Source organism: Accipiter gentilis, chromosome 9 (assembly GCF_929443795.1).
Source record: "Accipiter gentilis chromosome 9, bAccGen1.1, whole genome shotgun sequence".
Taxonomy (NCBI): Eukaryota; Metazoa; Chordata; class Aves; order Accipitriformes; family Accipitridae; genus Astur; species Astur gentilis.
Window position 1 is genome coordinate 21030768 of NC_064888.1, and position 19839 is coordinate 21050606.

Consider the following 19839-nt stretch of genomic DNA (forward strand, 5'->3'; position numbering starts at 1 on the left):
CTTTGGATCCTTGATTCATGCTGGTTATGGGGACTATCTCAATGTCTTGAAACTGGAGACAAATTAATATCCACTGGCTACACCTCACTCATATGGTGTGGGTCAATGTGTTCACCCCTGTTCTTAGCTTCTCACGGTAGTGAGCAGTCCCAACACCAATGCTACTTGGTGCGTTGTTGGCCAGTTCCACAGGTGAATTGGTGGCTGAATGATCTGAGAAATGAAGGCTGAGATTTTCAAACCTGTCTGGTGGGTTTAAACTGGAGCTGCCATTAAGCTTGGTGGGGCCTTTCACTGTTGGTTTTGAGAAGAGTAGCCCGCACTGCATGCTGGGGATTGAAGTTCCTTGGCAGTTGGCTCCTGAAAGGAGCCTTTGCTTTCCCCCACTCCTCCATGCAGAACAGAAAGTCTCACATCAGCTCTGTCTTCAGTCCCCACAGGCAGGGGATTCAAGCCTGCCCAAATTTGCCCAAAGATTGTTTCGACTCTGTAAGGTTCCTTTCTGATAAATACAGAGTGCCCCTGGTGTAAGTGGTATCTCAGGGCAGGATTCAACCTTAGATTTTGTTTGCACTGTTGCTCCTCAGCTATGATTTATCCAGCAACCTTAGTGCAGTAGAGTAGGCACTCTCTTTTTCCTTCTGCCTTTTCCAAATGGCAGAGTCCTTTACTCTGCCATTTGGTCATTCATGGCTCTGCCTATGTGCCCGGACAAGGGAACAGATGTCTCAGCCCAGCAATGAGTGTATCCAGGTTTTGGCTTGCATTCATTGGGGCATCTGCACTTGTACACTCTCTAGGTGCTACACGTTAGGAAGACTCCAGTTGTTACAGTCTATGGAGACAACTACATGGCAAAAAGGAGACGTAAGCTCTCCGCATATCCCCCACACTGCAGGCGTGACACTTCTTACTGCCATGGCCTTCTGACAGCAGCCAATTTAATGCAGTTGGCTTCCATCTCTCAAATGGAAAACACAGGTCCAGACTGCATTGAACAAAATATAATTGGAATTAGAAAGGGGAAGGGACACATCTCCTTCTGAATAGATGTCAGGGAAATCCAATAGCTAATGTGCAGAATCTTTCCGGTTTTAGAGTTAGCTACCAAGCCCTCTACAGCTATACTCCTCAGAACGATGATGAGCTGGAACTGAGGGACGGTGACATTGTCGATGTCATGGAGAAATGTGACGACGGCTGGTTTGTGGGTGAGTGTGACACTTGCCTTTCCTTTTTTCTCTTCTTAATTTCCTTGTTTCACTCTTCATCCTGATCTTTCTTCCTCACACGGATGGCAGAGCAACAGAGGGAACCAAGGAAAACTGGCTTTCTGTAGCTTTTCCAAACCTGAGGGAGCCATGGCAAGTTACAGAAAGTGGCAAGTAGGGGATGAAGGGAACACATGGATGGGAGTTGCAGTCCCTGAAAATCCAGCCTCATCTGTAGCTGTATGTTTAGCAAAATCTAGCCCTTTACCTTCAAAGAATGCAAGTCTGAACAGTGTTCTCCATCTCAACACTGCAAATCTAGGCTTGTTATCTCTTCTTAAGGGTGATTAGCTCATTTACACCAATAGGAGTTTGGCTCCTAGCCTATAGGCCCAGGAGCTTTCACCAGCATCTTATTAATTGTTAAAAGGGAAGACCAAAGATGATTAGTAGCAGAACTAGTTGTGATGTCATCTATACCAAAAGGCTCTTTGACCAGGAATCCTATTCAGTTTTAGAAAGCAATGCCTGCAAGCAGAAGAGGCTGCCACCTCTACCTTTTTAAACACCTAAGCCAAGCCTTCCTTGCATGGGTCCATCTTACTCTGGCTTCCTTGTGTTTTATTTTGCAACAGGTACGTCCAGGAGAACAAGGCAGTTCGGCACCTTCCCAGGCAACTACGTGAAGCTTCTGTACCTGTAAAATAACAGTGATCCCACTGTGACAGCGATGGGGTTGTTTTCCAGATGGTGTTTTTAAACAGTGAAGAAACAGACAATTTATGAATGTAATAGACAAGAGATGAGACGTGTTAGGAGGATGTGGTTATGTGGTACAGTACTGAGTTGAATGTGTAGCCCTGCTTCCACGGATTCAGGGTGTGATTTGTTTGCTGAAGAAGACAGTTTCTGGTTTACAGTGCTGCCTTTGTGTATTCCTCTCCCCTCCCCAGCAAGACTTCTGGTGATAATCTTAATTTGTATGGAGTACTTACCTCTGAGAAGGCTTCAGGGAAGCACATGGTATAGGTTTCGTTTCTGTGTGAGGTAGGATAGTGCTTTGGGGCAGTGTGCAGTGTGCAGCTGCTCCCTTTCACTGGTGAGGTTCGGGGAGGCCAGGCTTTCTGCCTGGTTTCTGCCTCGCCAAAGACTCACTTGGCTCTGCCTTCCACTTCCATAGAAAGCCCTTCCTTCATGTCATGCACCTTAAGACCCAGTAGAGGCAGAGGACAGCTGATACGCTTAAACTGCAGAGCTCTGTGTGGAAAAGCAATTTGGGACTGGTGGTTTAATCCAGAGAGGTCAGCCAAAGCATAATGCAAATGCACAAAAATCCCAAACCCTTTAATAACATTACCTATCTCTGCAGGGGTTTTTTTCTTTTGTGCAGGGGGTGTGTGTGTGGGTGTATTGTGTGCATCAAAACAAACCGAGTCATTTTTTTAAAGAGAAGTCAGCCTGGCTCTGACATTTATCTGCACAAAGAATAGAGCCAATAAACAGAACATCTGTGAGAGCAAATCCTGTTTATGAGTCCTACAGCCGTTCACTTTCTCTGCTTGTTCTGCCCTGTTGCTGGCCCTAAAGGATCACACACTGTTTGAAGCATACTCTTTGGGATGAAGACTTTGCTCCTTTCCCAGCATTAAATATTAGTGGCTCTGATAAATCTGAGCAACGTATCAACTTATCACTGAGGGTGCTTTTTTTTTTTTTGGTTACAGCGTTGATAGGAGGTCTCAAATACATGCATTTGGCTGCCTCTTAGTCATACAAAAAAGTCTAATCAATTTGGAAAGCTATTCCCAGCAGTTATTACCAGTTACATAGATTCGTATTTCCTTGAGGAACAAAAACATGGCTTGCCTGTATACTTGCCTATAAATCCACTATGAATACTCTTTTGATAGACATTTTGTTATTAAGAAAAAGCATAAACAAAACCGGTTCTATCGGACTCTGCTTCCTACAGTTACCATACAAATAGCGAAGGGTTAGATTGCTATTTTGTCATAAGCCGTATTTAATAATATAAAATGCCTATTTTTGTGCTGATGCTTTTATACAGATTTATTAAGAATAACTTCAATTAACTGTTAGCACGACTTGCAATGTTTTGATAAACTAGCCATGCTCCTGGGTTTGAAATCAAGTAGGCTTGTCTTCCGTGTAGGTTAGCGGAAGAGAAGGCTCAGTGTCTCAGAAGTTTGACTGTAAATATGTATATTTAACTTTGTACAGACAATGTACTTACCTTGTATAGAAAAATAATTTAAACACATTGATTGAAGGGAGGAAAAAAAAGGCAGTTGTGAAAGGTTGGGATTTTTTTCCACTTTTATTTAAATGATGGAATTCCATGTGTGGTCACATAAAGAGTTTTAGCACAAAATATCCATTATGAAAGGGTTTCAGATATGACACAAAGCACCACTGTTTCTTTTCTGCAGGAGGTACCTTTAATCCTTCATGTTATTTATGGGTTTGTTTTTCTGCTTTGGGTTTGCCCTCCAGTTATTTGCAGCAATACTTAGGCCTGTTGCTAAGATTGGATAACACCAAATTAATCTATCCAGCAAAGTAACACGATCATACTGACTGTATATAACATACTCATTTAAAGGTTTATTTTTTGTTCTTGCTCTTGCCATTTTAAGTTACACACACATACACAAGCGCAACTTATGTTTGTGTTGATTTTTTGTTTCTTATTGCAGTGGATTACTATTTGACAATAAATGGAATTATTGAATTACTATTGCGTTCCTTATGCAAATTATAAGTCTAAATAAATAAAGTCTATTCCCATTGTTCTGTAGCAGTGCACTTTTGTAGTAGTGCCCCTCTGTGGCTGTCTCTGGCTGTGTCCATACTGAGCAGCAGCTGTCTGCCGTGGGCTTCCCAAATGTCCTGCACCTGAGGATCCTGCTCATGACTTGGCCTGAGCTCACTGGTTCTCCCTCCTGAGCCATAGGCAGGCTGTGACTTTTTCTCGAAGAAACCAAGGTGTAGAAGCAGAGAAAAAGCTTGTTTACACCCAGATCTCACTGTAACATGGGGTCAGGGTGCAGCTGCTGTGGCATGCAAGCAGACCGGGGAGCTCAGGAGCATGCCCAAGTCCGCTGGTTTACAAATGGTCTTTGTGACTCTCTCTCTCAGGTGAGATGACCAAACAGATTACGCAGGACAAGAACCCTCAAATGCCAACCTCTGTGGGAAGGGATGTCAGCTGATGTTGGGTTTACATGTGCATTTTTAACCCTGACTTAGTCAAAAGCTGTAAGACACCAACTTCTGTGATAGCAGCACTCTGACTCAGCCGAAGTTGGGCAACACATTCAAACTCTGATGCGACTGGATAGCCAGGCAGACCCATGTGGTGGCTGTATTCACCATGATTTTAGGAAGTCAAACTATAAGCAAGCCTCAAGGCAAAAGCTTCAAGCTGTTTTATAGGTCCTTAGAAAGCACACAGACACAAGCCCATTTTTCTGTTTCACAGGTTACCTTACCTAAAAGTAAAAAGGCAGCCTGACCTCTGCTTTGCTGCAGTCACTAGCATTGCTAGCCTTTCCTTTACAGTGCTGCGGCCAAGGAGGGCAAAAAGACTCATCGATAGCTACTGAACTTTGATATTTACTGATGTCACTCTCTGTCCTAGTATTCTTGGTAAGGAACAAGCTAAGAGGTGCTTTTGTGACTGCAGAAGCTGGGCATGCAGAGCGGGGAAGAGGACCCAGCAGCGTGTCACAGCCCTCCAGAAATGCTTCATGCCTGGGCGGAAAGGAGGTCTCGGTGTCAGTTTCTTCACTGCTAGGAGACGTGTAATGATGCAGTGGAAGAACTACTGCTCTCTGATAGAGATGAGATTAATAGTATGGATGCATGTACCCCGGAAGGAAATAACCAATGAAAAGACCAGTTAATGCAGGAAAAAGGAGGAAGCCAAGAAAGGGGATTGCAGAGGTGAAGGGTGTGCCTTGTGATGGGATCGTTCATGGCCATGTCTTGTAGGGCCAAGTATCTAAGTGACCCTCCTCATCCCCACTTGCTGACTGCTCCGCGCTCTCCAGCCATGGCCAAATCCCAGCTTCAGCAGCAGCCTTGAGCTGTGGCTCACTGTTGAGCTGTATTCATTTACTACATCAGCAGCAATGTTTTCACTGAAGTTGTAAATGGCAGCACTGTTGTTACAGCCAACCTCTCCCACTGTCAGATGGGTGGGGGCTTAACATGCAACTGGAACAACCATTTTTCCTAAATCACAGCTAAGGAGGTTGGCTGAAAAACCTGTATAGAAAAATTCCTTCTTTTGTTGGTGGTACCACACCCTAAGGGGCTACAGATAAACAAAACTGCCTAAAGCAGTGACAAATCAGAGCTAAATTAGGGGAAAGGTAATATTCTTCCCAGGCTCTGCCCTCACTTGTCAGGCCCCAGCTGAGAAACAGCACGCAACACCACTTATTGCCATTGCCTCCATTAGGTTTCAGAGTTAACGTCCCAGCAGGCTGAGTCATATTTGCCCGGGAGATGCCGCACCGGGGCAGTCTCGCGTGGGCTTGCCCGCCACTGTCTTGCTCTGCAGCCGGTCATGCCTTCTGGTCGAAGTCAGACCCAGCTGCGGCAAAGGCGCAGCTCTGCCCAGAGCGGGTAGGTAAGTCGGGGAATGGGACGCTCTGAGTTTCCGAAGACTGAAATTCTCGCCCTTCGGCAGAGGCTCGGCCCCGCGAGCCCCCCCGCCCCGGGAGGGTTCCCCCCGAGAGCGCGGCAGGCCGGCATTCTACTCGAGAAGGCGGCGGCGGCCCGGCCGTGCCCGGAGATCTCTGCCCGCCCTCGCCCCGGGGCGGGACAGCCACCCGGTGCTCCCGACGGCGCGGCCCAGGAGCCCCGGGGAGGGGCTGGCCGCGACGGGGCGGGCCGGGGGCGGGTCGGGCCGGTGCAGGCGGTGGGGTTGCTGGGCTTCCTGCGAGGTGCAGCCGTGCACATGGGGACACGCCGCATCGTGCTGTCGGGCCCCGGGCCTTGGGGTTTCCGCCTGGTGGGCGGCCGGGACTTCGAGCAGCCTCTCACCATCTCCCGGGTAGGGCGCGGCGGCGGCTCGGGGGGGGGGCGGGTGGGTCCGGCCGGGCGGGGGATTCTTTTATTTTTCTTCCCCGTTTTTTTTTTTTTTTTTTTTTGGGGGGGGGGGGGGGTAATGTTTGTGGAGAAATCCGTGGTGGCCCACGCAGCCTCTTCACCTGGCTTTGACCAGGGTCTTTGCTTCTTGCCGACCCTCCCTCCTTAGTTTGTCCCACCTAGTTTTGTAGCAAACCCCTTACTGCAGGCAGAGGGAATCCCCTCTGCTCCAGCCAGCCCGTAATTTGGCTTTTGCAGCCCATCCAATGGGAAGGAGTGGCAGCCAGGTGGTGTTGCATGCTTGCCTGCTTTTGCTTGCCATGTAGAGTTAGAAAAAAGCCTTTGTTCACAGAAACCACATTAACCTGTGTTAAGTGCCTCTGCCCGTTTCTGTTGTAAGTCCTTCTTAATCCCACTTAAAGAAAAATTAGTTAGGAAATGACAGTTAAAGTTTTGCATCCAGTTTCAGTGGTGTAACTTAATTTGCCCTCCTCCACTCCACCGTTAGCCTGCAAAACATCAGGGTTCGGTTCAGACTACCTCGCTTCTCTGTCCGTGTACCCACCTGCACCCAAGTGTCCCTGCATGCAGGTGCTCGTGCCCTGCTGCTGCCCGCAACCTGCCTGGCTGCCCCTCATGAGGAGCTGGGCCCTGCCCCAAGCCGCTCACTGCAGACTGACAAAAAAGCAAGGGCGTGCGTGCCTGTCTCTTCCTGCGTGGGGGCAATAAACCCCAAACTCCCTGTCCCTTTGTGGCTTTGTGTGGGGTGTGCTGCTTGGCTGGCCACTGGCCTCCCCTCGGGGGACAAGGAATCGCTCCGATTTCCAGCAGTACCTCTGCAATCTAGAGGCATCCGATGAGCTGCTGGCAGCCCTGGGCTCTGGCCTTTCCTGACATCTCTGCACAGCTTTGAAGTCCCCATGGGCCCCAGGTGAGGAAGGGCCATGGCAAGTGTGACGTGCCTGAAGGACCTGAACTTCTCTGAACTGCACTTAAAGAAGACCAGGATGGTGAAACTTGTCAATTTTTCTAAATATGTCCTGCCCCTTGGTCTCCTGCCAAGAGGTCCTGCTGCCTGAAGGACCCCAGGTGCCAGAGGGGAGGCTGCTGTCTCTGGGACCAGCAGAGCTGGCAAGTTCTGACAAATCCACAGAGGGGGGGAAATTTATTAATTTTTCTGTGTAATCTCTTTCAATTACAGTAATAATGCCTCATTCTTCTAAAGCATTTTTTGGACATGAAAGCAGCTTTAGCGTACGGGAAGTGATATTTACTTAATTGTTATTGTAATTGTTGCCATTTTCCTTCCAGCGAAAGGCTCTCGGGCAGAAGTATGTCTGAAGTCCTACCTCGCTGCTCTTCCCTCTTCTCCTTGGTCATGTTTGTCAGTACTTGTGGGCACATACCAAGGGACGTAGATCAGCAAAGCAGCAAAAATAACCACCTCACGAGAAATTGTGACCCCGGAAACTAAAATGTAATAAAATAGCCTCTCTGGTGGTGGTGACGTAAAAGCTGACAATTGGCAGCTCTTATCACGGCTTTCTCTTGTGGCCCCTCTGACGTTTTTAATTTCCCCTCCAGGACTTCAAGCAATTAATCTTTCCTGTGGTTTGCTCCGAAGGCTCCTGGGCTCGTCCCCTTGGCTCTGGAACAAAGCTCTTGACAAGTCCCCCCTTCACCATGTAAAAAAAGATCTGGTCTGGTTTTGCCCTGTTTTAAAGAGTCTGATCCTTGTGTGATGACTTTACGGGGCTATAACTTCATTTTTCTTCTTGCTTATTGCATTTGGTACCTGTGCTCTGACCAGAGAGCTTTCTGGGCATGATGGAGCCTTCCTCTCCTCACAGGATGGGGCAAGCTCTGTCTGTGAGCTCTGGCTGTAGGACCAGCATCTGCCGAGGGTTTTGAAGGCCTTGGTACCACCAAGGTGTGTGATGGGGGTGGGGGGGGCTACCCAAGAGGAATGAGAGGGTGGGGAGGCTGTAGCTGTGATGAGACCATTGCCCTGGGAGCAGGGGAGGACACAGCCATCTCTCCCCAGCATGGTTATGTGTTTGCTTTGTGCTGCAGCATGTAGGTTGTAGGTCCGTGGCACAAATGTGCTCATGGGGAGTGCTGTTAGCAGTGGTGCACAGGGCTCGGCTGCCTGCCCCAGGCCAGGCGTGCATCCTTGATTGAACTGGGGAGCAGCATCATCCTGCCATTGCCAGCATGGCAATTCGGGTGTGGTATGTGGGGAACAGGTCCCTTCCCATGTGGCCAGTGGAGCTTGGCTCTGCCTCATCCAGGGATGCCTGTCCCATTGATGCACTAATGGGGTCACCATGCTGCTCCAGGTGTGTGCTCTCATGGTAGGATGCCAGGAGAGAGACATCCATCCAGTCATGGGCCTGAACTGGGTGTCTTGCAGCTCTCTTTGAACCAAGGTGCCTAAATTCAGCCTGCATTGTCTGCCAGGAGCTCAGATTCGGCTTCTGGCAGTGTTGTCCTCATGGTGGGCTCTTGAGCTTGTCTTGGTATTTATGGCCCTCATCACCATTGTACCTCAGATCCTTATAGTGGCTTTTGGCTTCTTGAGCCCCCCTCTGACACAGGGAGGATTTATCTTGGTCATGCTGGTAGGGAGGCAGCACCATTTGAATTGCCAAGGCAGCTCATTCCCCAATGGGAGTCATTGGAGTTTGGTGCTGCAGTCCCGGGTCCAAGAAGGATGAGGAGCACTGGTGCTGTAAGCAAGGGAGCCAGCTCTGGCTCGCTGCAGCTGTATGGCACCAATGGCCAGTTGTGCCTTAGGAGAGCAGCAGATGAAAGATTATGGTATTTCCCTAGCTGCTCTTATCTTGTCTTTTCTCGCTGCCCTACCCACCTTTCCACTTGAACTGTGTGTTCAAAACTCCTTCAGGCTCAAACACATCATGAGCATCTTCTTGTGTGAATGCTTCTGGTTTCTTGGTTATGTTGGACCAGTCATCCTGGTGAGAGCCGAGCGTGGGGATTTCGTAAGTGCTGCGCATGAGGGTTTATTGTGGAGCCTCCTGTCTCTTTTAGAGGGTTGCTTCACAGATGTTTCTGGTTTATGTTTCTTTTTAAAACTGTAGGGTTATGGTGGACACTTTATTACAGTCTTTGTTCAGAAAAAAACTCGTGTTGATCAGTGTAATGAACCCTAGACCAAAACCTGCTGGATTGCCTTACAGGAGTAGGAAAGACCCTTGTCTTTATCGCTTTTTGGATGATATCATGCAGTGAGTCAATGGGGTAGAATTTGAGAAAAGCTCTTTCTGAGCTGTGGATGGACATGCTGCAGGATAATAGTGTCCGTAGAGCTGGCCTGTGCACAGCGTAGTTCCTGGTTAGATCCCAGTGAGATTGGTGGAGGAAGCAAGCAACTTGTTTCATGAGGAGAGATGCCAATGAAGTGGAGCTGGCTGTAAAGCAGCACAGTTGATGGGCCCCATCCCTCTCCATCCCTCAGGTACGGTGAGCTGTTTCCTGTTTGGTTGCGTTTGATTTTGATAAACATTGGCGATTTCTATTTCCAGTTGAATATATACATGGAACTGTGATAAACCTTGTTCTTGAGATTATTTTTGTAGTTTGTAGTAGTGACGTGTTGATCTTGAACATCTGATCCAAAATATGGGCAGAAGGGAATTTTGCTCTATGTTTTGTCACATCAAAAACCTTCCAGCCCTGTTAAGGAGGGGTGTCTGTCAGAGTCTGTGAAACTGGACATTTTGTTATGAAAATGAGCATTTTCCCAATGAAAAAGCAGTTTCAAGATAGCCCAGTTCTGCAAATATATTGAAAAGATGAAATCTCAACATTATGCTTGTTGCTGATTTCAACCACAGTAACATGAATTCATCCCTGTTTAGTCTGTTTTATCTATTCATAGTATTTTAAAAGCTCAGGATTTATAGCAAGTACAGAATTGAAAGGTAATTGGGTATTTCTTGGGTGTTTGGGTTTTTTGTAAGCATGGCCCTTTGAACCAGCTCTATAAACTTAAAACTTGATTTAGTGATAAAACTGGAGTTGGTGATCTGAATTCAAGCATGGGACTGAATCCCATGATGTGAAGAGACATCAGGTTTGACTTTGATACTGGCTGATATCCTTACCCCACTCTCAGCCAGTCACCCTGTTGGGAAGCAGCTGAGCAAAGGCATCCCAGAGCCACCAGTGAAAGAAAGCCACAGTGGTACGGGATGCCCTGCTAACGAGCATCTCTTGCAGGGGTTGAGGGGCTTATCAGGATGACCATGTCAGCAGATGTGTCAAGACCACCCTCCCTCTGGAGCATGCCAGGGCTCAGCTGTGTGGCACAAGTGTCTGCCTCAGGAGGTGGGCTGCAGCCTCTTCCCCAGGTGGAAAGAAAGAAAAATAACCTGTGGCCATGGTCTGAGATGTGGGGAGAGCCAGGGCTGGGCGAGGAGGCCTCCGCACCCAGAAGGGAGCTGGAATGCTTCCCCCTCTGCCAAAGGAAACATGGGGCGCGGTGGTTGTGATAGGATTTAGGGTTGGGCTGGCTTTCCTCGGCCCAGGGAGCCTCGGCTGGTCCCCACTGCGCACACCTATGGCTGCAGTTCCTCTGCTGCCCAGCCCAGCTTTTGTGCCCATAACTGCAAATACCAGCGTTACTCTTGGCTCTTGTTCTGAGGTTGGCTGGGCAGAGTGAGCCAGCTGGGGAAAGCTGCTGGCATTTATAGGAAGGTGAACGTGGCTTTACATTTCCTGCACTGATGTTTTCTCTTGCACTGCCACTTCTGACTGCTGGGCTGGATGGGGGCTGCAGCAGCACCAGCTACGCCATGCCGCCCGGGGTGCCTGGCAGAGCTGTGCCCTAACTAGACAGCTGATGAGCACCTGTGGGACACTGGTCATTAGGGTCACCTGCCAAGAGATTCTGGCCCTCCAGAAGTAGCTGGAGTTGATGTTTAGGGGACGGCATGATGCCGTGTGCCTTTGCTGCTGGAGGGAGTCCTGTCTGGTCTGTCTGAGCGTGTGGGGTATGGAGAGTAGAGGTTCACATCCCTAGTAATGCCCCTACAGACTTTGAAGTCAGCATGAACCCTGACAGCTTCCTGGGCAGCTGCTGGGGCTGGACAAGCCTATGCTTCAAAGATACAAATGGCTGTGGAGGAGAGGAAAGGACTCTGCTGATCTCCCTGACTACTGGGGTTTGGATGAGAAGAAATCATCCTTATATGTAGCAAGTGTAAAGCAGCAGAATTTTTTTGCAGTGAAGACAGAATGCTTTGGGACACAGGACAGGCTTGATCTTTTCTAGCCCTGTTTCCTGGGTCTGGGGGGCAGTTTTATCTTTAGAAAAACATTTAAAAGAATTAAGATACTAATAAAACACCTTCTGCCAGAGTTACGTGCAGGAGCACTACCATTGCCTCTCCTAGGAGCCAGAGTTGTACTTTCTGCAGTTCACCTTTTCAGACTAGTTTGCCATGGGTTATGCAGCAGCTTTATATCGCCAAACTTTGGAGTACCCTTTTCTCTGTACCTCTTCTTCGTGTCCAGCATAATTTCCTTTGGCAACCTGACCCACTTGTTCTTGATGAGTTCTCCAGAGAACCTAAAGAGACAACTCCATGTTGGGAGGGTATGTACCAACTGTAATCTTATGTGAGACCTTTAAGCCCCAGAACTTAAGTTGACAAAGGTAAACGTTGGACTTCTTGGAAGAGAGTGAGTCCTTTTTGTTCCCTGATCTGCTTGTTCCCAGATGTCAAGTTATGTGTGGTTGCAAGCTTCTTGGTACCCTTCACCCTCAAACATCACTTTGTCCCTCAAGAGATGTATTTGGCTTGTAAAATGCTTTGGGTCTGAAGGGTGCAACATCAAAATAACAGCATCAAATGGATTGGGTTTTTTTTCAGTGTGAACAGGAAAATTAAAGGAGGCCTTAACTGCATAAACAATTGATGTTGTTCTGGACGGTGACATTGTACCTTAGATGGTTGCTGATTACTGGACATATTTTATTTAGAGGATGACATAAGCCATCAGGAAAGCCTCAGCTGATAGGCAGCTCTATGTAATGTTTTTGAGGTCTTGTAAGAAATCTTTATACTTTTTTTTTTTTTTTAATGTGGGGCACGTTGTAAAACAAGCTGTAGGGCTGAATAACTTCTTGACCACCACTTGAGAACCTGTCTGAGCAAATCATTTCGCCTATGTCTTTTTACACTGCCTTCCTGAGGTCAGCCCTCTCTGTGCTGTGTCTAATGCCTTCCCTTTTCTGTGTTAATAATGCTCATCTGGCTGTCAGAAATAGGCAGGACATGAAGGCAGGCAGGAGGGTGAGGGTGAGCTGGGCTGCCAGAGGGGCTTGTGCAGTGGAAGCTCAGACCCTGTTGGGGTGGGCTGACGCTCAGGGGTTTCACCAGCCAGGGGCATGTCCACCTTCCCCTTCTCTCCCAGTGATGGTGTGGTCTGGGCCAGCACAGAGCAGCCAGTGAGCTTTGGGCTGCAGCAGTGTTGGACTGTAATGGTGCACAGAATGGGAGCAGCTCGGGAGGAAAATCTCCTGGAGTCGGTTGTAAGGAACTGGCCTGTTGTTCCCCCTCCCCTAAAGAGAAGGGGTGGGGAACGTGCTTGCCTGAGTTTTCTCATAGCCTCTGATCTCTGCTGACCCAGCTGCATGCTTTTGCTGGGAGAAACTGTGGCTGCTTAGCATAATACACCAGTGCCGAGGACATTACTCATGGTAAAAGAGCAGTTTGTGTGGGTGGGGAGGATTAAACTGAATGTCAGAGATGTCTAGTTGTCGCTGGTGGCCTTACAAGTATGTTGCTGCATGTCTGTTCTGTCCAGCAAAGACACAGCTAGATTTTCCTCTGAAGCTCAGATAGGTACTGTTTATCCCGATCTTTTTCTTGGCTGATGTTGATTTTCTTGTTTCTTATCACTTCATCACTTCTTGCGATGTGTGTCTAGGTGTGGAGTCATGGGTGGTACCAGAGGCTGTAGGGTCTGTGAGAAACTGTGGAGGGCTGATGGAGTGAGCAAGTAGTGTGCCTGAATGGATAGGGGGAGAAGGCCAAAAAGAATTGAATGAATTTGAGACCCACACATCTATCCTGACTCACATGGAGCTGCTTTATGCTGCTTTTCACAGAAATGCTTCCCACCCTTCCTCCCTCTCATTTGCTGTGGGCAGCAGCTTCCCTTAATATACCCACTGCTGCCTCTTGGATCCTTGCCTGCAGAAGGAAAAAAGGCACCATATATCCCTGTCCAGGGACTGCAAAGCTTGTTAAGTAGTGTGTGTGGAGGTAATGGCATCAACTTTAAAACGTGGCTGTGTTTGGCTAGCTCTGGGACAGACAGAAGTCTTATAAAGAGGGCCTGGGAGCTGGGTAAGCAGCCAAATATGTCTCATTCCCTCTGCTAAATAGAAGTGTTTTCTTTTCTGTTGTAAATGGACTTGCCCAAAGACTAGCTAAAGACTTGACATGTCATGGCTGAGTCCTTCATTTGTTGCCCAGCCACCAGTGCAAGGGAACGGCAGCAGGCAAACCACGTGGGAGAGAGAAATCTGAACTTTGCAAAGTCCTGGTGGTGTTGGCAAGGTGGAGCCCAAAGTGTGCGTTCAGGGAAGGTGAGGGGGGCAGATAATTTTTCTACCCTCTTCGTGATTGCAGAGCTTTATGGATATGTGTGTGTGTGCACACACATGCATATGTACATAAAGTTTCACTTTGTAGTGTAAGAAAATAATATATGTTTTTCTTCTCTCCATACCAACCCTGAGTCTGTGGGACCTCTTTAAAAAGAGGGGTCTGAGCCTGTAACTGGTCTAAACCTTTATCTGCTACACTGAGCTTTGCATGAGTAAAGAGTACACGATCAAGCCCATGTATTATGGGGTTATTTGTTTCTTCCATATGCTGGCAAATCTCTCTGAGCTGGTATCAGGGACCTAGTCTGATGTGTCTGGTTATAAGTACCTAGATTATTTCTGTAGTAGCCCAGATTTCTTAACAGGGATGCCAGCCAAACAGAGCATCACCATAGGCACACTCTGGTGAGCTTTGGGACCTATTTTGGGTATGGTATGAAGCGGTGCTGCTCAGCCTGTCTCATCATTGTCTGTTCAACAATGAAATGACCTAAGGGCAAAGTGTTACACGATTGCCTTGGGAGCAATCACCACAAGGTAGGGCATCTCTCTTTTCCAAAGGAAGCCCTTGGGCATGATGTTGCAGGGTGTGCAGAACTTTATTCACCTGACGATAATGTCCCTGGAGCTGGGGGACTCCTGGGGCCCTGTGATGCTGCCTATGTCCCCTCTGCCAGAGGTTGCTTGACCCTAGTGGGGGAAGTCCAAGCCAGTCAGGGAGCCCTTTTGAAGGAGACAAGAGGCTATGCCTTTGCTCGAGATGTAACTTGTGCAAAGTTGTGTTTGTAGGTTTTGTTTCTTGCACTGTCTTTCAGCCCTCTTCACCCTCCCATGCAGAAGTGCAGCTCTATCTGGGGGTCACCTGCCTGTGCAAGGTGTGCAAGGGAGTGCCTGCCATCCCCTTGGTTCCTGCAGATGTCTGCTCCATGCAAAGCTTTAAGACATCTGAGAGGAGAGCAGGAGCAAAGCAGTTTCAGGCAGTGCAACATTTACAAGATGCCTGTGAGCCTGAAAGCTTTTGTGAATTTTTGGTGTCCTTTTGGTTGGGTTGTGTAAGCTGGCTGGTAGCTGTCAGTGCTCTGAGTGCCTCTGTCTGTCCCTCTCCCCAGCCATATGCCTGCCCTTGCTGCTCCCCATGGACCAGGTTGGGATGTGATAAACATAAAAGCAGGAAAAGGTCTTCCCAGTGGCAGCTCTCTGCTCCTCACTTAATAACAGAAACGCTTTTGCTTTCCTGACTTAACTGGTAGACGAGCAAATCCCAAAAGCAGCATTGACAGCACCGAGATAAACCCAGACTTTACTATGAGGGAGGAAGGGAATGTTATTAGAAGCTATTAATCATCCTAAAAAGGATGGGGGATGCATTCCCTGCAGTACCATGCCCTTGTGCAGACATGTTTGCTATGAGCCATCCTGGGAGGGAGTACGAGATGGATGTTGTAGGGGAGCAGTTTGTGGAAGGTTGCATTTCAGGGCAAGTTATTTCCAGAACTGAAGAAACTGGATTTTAAAACATGTTTCCCTTTGGCAAATTCACTTATCTTTTTTATTTTATTTATGTGCATCATTGTAGCTTCCCCTTAGGGGAGAGGTTTGTATGGTACCTGAGTGGATGTAATAGCCCTTGTGCTACCAGTGGCTCTTATCTGATGGAGAAGAGCACTCACATTTCAAATTCCTCTGAAGTGGACACAGAAGGGGAACATGACACCACAAGCGCTGACAAAGCGTTGAGATGTTACTGTGAATACCACTCGCTCATCCTGGTGGCTCTTGGGGTTTCTTCAGGAGGCTTCAGTACTTCAGTGTCCCTGGCTACTCTGGCTCAGCTGCTCCTTGTCGTACAGGATCATTTCTAGCAGCCTGCCACATCTAGCATAGATTATCAGTCTTTAAATGCAAGCTGTACGGCTGAGCCTCTGGCAGTGTTCCAGCGGCAGTGTTAATCTACTGTTATTCTTGACCCCTTGGCAGTCTTGTGTGATTGAAAATGAATCACGGTAATAGTGTGCTGAACTTGGTGCTTGTCACAGGGCTGAGCAATGTACCCCTCTCCCTCCTTTGATAGCAGAGGAAATAAAGGCACCGAGAAACCAAGAGACTCGGTTAAGGCTTAGTGACCAGGGGCAGACCTGCAACATGTGCCCTGCACGCTCCCTCCGGTGTAACGATGTCTTTAGGGATCTGTCTCATGGTTTCTAAAATGACAGCTCCCATATCTGGTAGGACTGTGGGTGACTTTCAGTGCTCAAGATTTCTTTGTGGCTGCTAGGTGACCTTGTCACAAGGTTTACATGAAGGTATGCTCAAGGCAGTGGATCCAGTGAAGCGGCAGCAGGCTGCACTCAGTGGTCTTAGTAGGCCACCAGTCAGCTGCAGGCTGCAGCTTGGGAGGCAATGATCTTCACATTTAAAGCAGATCTTCTATATCCATCTGGTGGCTTGTCTGGTCTTTTCATTAGCACTTCCTCTGTCAGTTTGTAGTCTGCTTGCAGCATTAAAAGTGGTGAGCAGGTAGACAGGCACTATTTGGTTGACCCATCTGAAGGTCTTTGGCTTAATGTTGAGCACGTTGGCCAACCTTGGACATCTGTGATACACATCTGTGTCCTTCCCTTTTCCATGAAATATTATCATAGTGGAGAGGTGAAAAAAGAAAAGCATCCTGTGATCTTCCTTCTGGTTAGGGAAAATACCATGCTACATCTGTGAGGAGGTGTGCTGAACAGCCTCATTTTTGGTCCAGGGAAAGCAATGATTGCAGCTAATGTGTGACACCTCTAGGAGGTGAATGTTTCTCTAGGGAGAATGATTTGCCATCAAATTCTACATTAGGAGGACTTGCTAAATCTTGTGAACAATGTTTGTTTATGTCTGACAGCTCTGCTCAGTTTGCTCACATGCTTTCCAGCATGCTGAAACCTAGCATGAACGCGTAGAATGAATACCAGTTGCAACAGACTCATAAATGAGGTATGTCTTAGCTGCAAGGCATGTTTTAATCTGTACTCATGTCTGGGAGCAGTCCACCCTTCTCATTTCCTCTGCCTATTAAATAATTTATGAAAGCCCACAGTAATCATTATGCTCCTTCTACAAAGTCATTAAAACTGCACAAAATCTTATGTAGTGTTTGCAAAGCCACAAACAAATGTGACATTCTTCACCCTCCACTGAGGCAATAATTTTGGCCCAAAGACATCTCGGTTGATAAGAGGATAGGGATCCCTCATTAGCAGGGAAAAATGAATGAGCCAGTTAGTTGATTTGCTTGAAAATGTCAAGTTTTAGCTGGAACCTTCTTTTTCATGAGAGTATCGTACTGATGTCATTGCTGCATAGTGTCTTCTGTCTGTCTGGGATCTCAGTGAGATTACCCTGAGCTCCTTCCCACCAGTCATTTCGCAGGCAGTGCACAGCACCTCTTTAGCAGTGCTGTGGTATATCTGGGAAGCAAAGCACCACATGTGGAGAGGAAAGGGAGATTGTAATATGGCAGAATGCATCAAGGTGAGCTGTGGTCATGCTGGCAGGCTGGCAATGATGCTTCTACTTTTTCAGAAAGTATTGTCGGATTGTGGTTTAAAGATTAAGTTTCTGATGTCTTTCTCCTTTCCAGTCTGCTTGTTCGATCAAGCACTGCTTTGGGATTGGTCTCGCTGATGTCAGTGAGTGTCTGTTGCAGCTGTTCCCAGGCAAAACCAGTTTACTACAACTAAAGAAGCAATCAAAAATCTTGACCCCAAACATTCCTTCCAAGGAAGGAAGCAAACGAGATCGTGATGCAGATGAAGGTGTTTATGATTGGTGTTGACTGTGTTGCAATGACTCTGATACTCTTCTGTCACCTCCGTTCTTAGAGGTCTGGACTTCCTCGCTGTCCTTAGCACCCTCCATTTTGGAGACCACTTCTCTGTACAGCGAATAACAGAGTTGCTTTCTGTATTTCTTGTTCTCTAGCACAAAGCCAACTGCCTTGAGTGAAAATACAATTTTATTATTTACCTGCTGTCGCCTCCCCAAATTTCTATCTGTGGGTCCCAAAATAGAATCCAGCCCCCAACTAATACTGAGGAGCATCTAAGAGACCCAGACAGATTTCTGCTGAGAATTTACTTTCATTAGTTTTCACCTCTTTGCTTCCAGTTACCAGTGAGAGAAGCCCTGAGTGCTCCAACTGTTTTTCAAATGTTGCTATGGAAACCTCCTCCCTAGAAAGTCTATTCACTCTTTTTGTTTTCCCTTAGGTGACTCCAGGTAGCAAAGCTGCAATAGCCAACTTGTGTATAGGAGACCAGATCATAGCTATTGATGGAGTAAACACAGATAACATGACGCACCTTGAGGCGCAGAACAAAATCAAGGGTTGCACAGATGAATTAACTCTGACGGTCAGCAGGTACGTTGCTGAGCGAGACTGGGGATGGGGAGAGGGAGGGATGTGTGGTGGGCAGTAGCTATGTTTTGGTTTGACAGCAGACCTCTCTGGCTAGTTTGTTTAATTTGACCTCTTAGTGCTTTGGCCAGGCGCTGGATAGCAAGAGGGAACTGCATTTCAGCCTTTAATCCTAATGCTGCTTGCATTTGCTGCACTTTGACCTTATGAAAACAATTTTCCCAGTGAGAAATTGGCTGATAATTTGTGGCAGAGTCTGTCAGCCTATTCTGTGGCTCCTGACAGCAAGAAATCAAAGACAGGTCTCATGAAAACTTCACTCAGCAGAGGAGGTACAACCAGAGGAGACCTTTCTTCCTGTTGCACTAACTTAGCAGTTAAAACATACGGTTGTGTGTTGTCCAAGCTATTAATTGCCTAGTTTTTGCCATGCACAGACTTGGAAAGGTTGCACATTTTGGAGCCTCTTGATCAAACACCACCAACAGTGCTAAACAGTAATGACCCAGGGTGCACCGAGGTACCTGTCAGGCATCAGCCTCTCCAAATCCTGAAAAACTAAAGGAAGGTGACAGCTGAGCCATGGTCTTTGTCACCAGTGTAGAGCACAGGCTAGCTTCAGCCTTCCTACTGTCTTGAGCTGCAGAGCAATGGACAGCTTCATTCCTTTCCCCAGCTGTGCTTTGTTCTTGGGCCATCTTTGTATGGAGAAGAAATGGAGACTGGGAAGGCAGGGGTCTGCTTTGCATTGACCCATTGCTTCTTAAAAGAACTGAAGCCTGTTTTTTTTCAAGGGTGCTGGGTATTTATCCTTCCTTTTGGTTTGAATTGCAGCCATGGGTACCAGCACTTCTCGAAGTCAGATGGTAGATGCAGTGTGGCATTTCTAGTTGCTCTGGAGTGAGTTTTTCCTGTGGCCTTCTTCCCACAAAGCAATTGTCCATCAGCTTCATGGCAGATTCAGGGGAAGTGCTTTCAGAAGGAGTGCAAAAGCATGCCTTAAATGACACAGTAGTTCAGTTTTTCAGGGCTTTTCTGTGATAAACAGAAGTCTTTTACCATAGCTTGGACAATGCCAGGAGTTCAGCAGTCATTTCCCAGTTCAGGAAGAAGCAATGGGTCTTGGCCAAAAAAAGCCTGACAATTCATTGAGGGAATTCACAGACAGAAGAATGGAGCACAGTGCAGGCAGTGTGAATGAGTGGTGAGCATTGCAGCAGCCTGTTAGCCCCAGAGTTTCTCATACTGGCCTCTAACTTGGCAGCCTGTAATTTTCCTGCAAAGGAGTGCTCCTTTTCCTCTCTGAAATACCCGGTTGCTTGATTTAGCAAACCAGTGCCATGTGGTTCTGGCTGGGAGAAAGGAGGGAAGGCAAGGGCTCTTTCAGCCTGCAGGCAAGCTCACTCTTACAGATCATTGAGTCTGTAAAATGTGTTTCCTAATGTTAATTACAAAGTTGTTAACTTTAT

At 47.5% G+C, this 19839-nt stretch overlaps 3 protein-coding genes across 12 annotated transcripts in view; 2 read left to right on the plus strand and 1 right to left on the minus strand.

Moving 5' to 3' along the window:
* Nucleotides 1-3985, plus strand: part of SORBS1 (sorbin and SH3 domain containing 1) — a 177489-nt gene extending 173504 nt beyond the window's left edge. For all 7 annotated transcript variants that reach the window (XM_049809766.1, XM_049809768.1, XM_049809764.1 and 4 more), the window contains 2 exons: nt 1099-1211; nt 1847-3985. In XM_049809766.1, the coding sequence (XP_049665723.1) occupies nt 1099-1211; nt 1847-1914 (181 nt within the window). In that variant the 3' untranslated portion in view covers nt 1915-3985. The remainder of the gene's footprint in view (nt 1-1098; nt 1212-1846) is intronic.
* TLL2 (tolloid like 2) overlaps nt 1-19839 on the minus strand; it is a 321269-nt gene that overhangs the window by 52429 nt on the left and 249001 nt on the right. The window lies entirely within an intron of this gene.
* PDLIM1 (PDZ and LIM domain 1) overlaps nt 5730-19839 on the plus strand; it is a 45718-nt gene continuing 31608 nt past the window's right edge. The window contains exons 1-2 of one of the 4 annotated variants that reach the window (XM_049809811.1): nt 5730-5864; nt 18222-18373. In XM_049809811.1, the coding sequence (XP_049665768.1) occupies nt 5745-5864; nt 18222-18373 (272 nt within the window). In that variant the 5' untranslated portion in view covers nt 5730-5744. Of the gene's footprint in view, nt 5869-6122; nt 6295-16899; nt 16948-18221; nt 18374-19839 lie in introns of those variants that run through there. The other 3 variants (XM_049809816.1, XM_049809812.1, XM_049809813.1) reach the window with 3 other exon arrangements.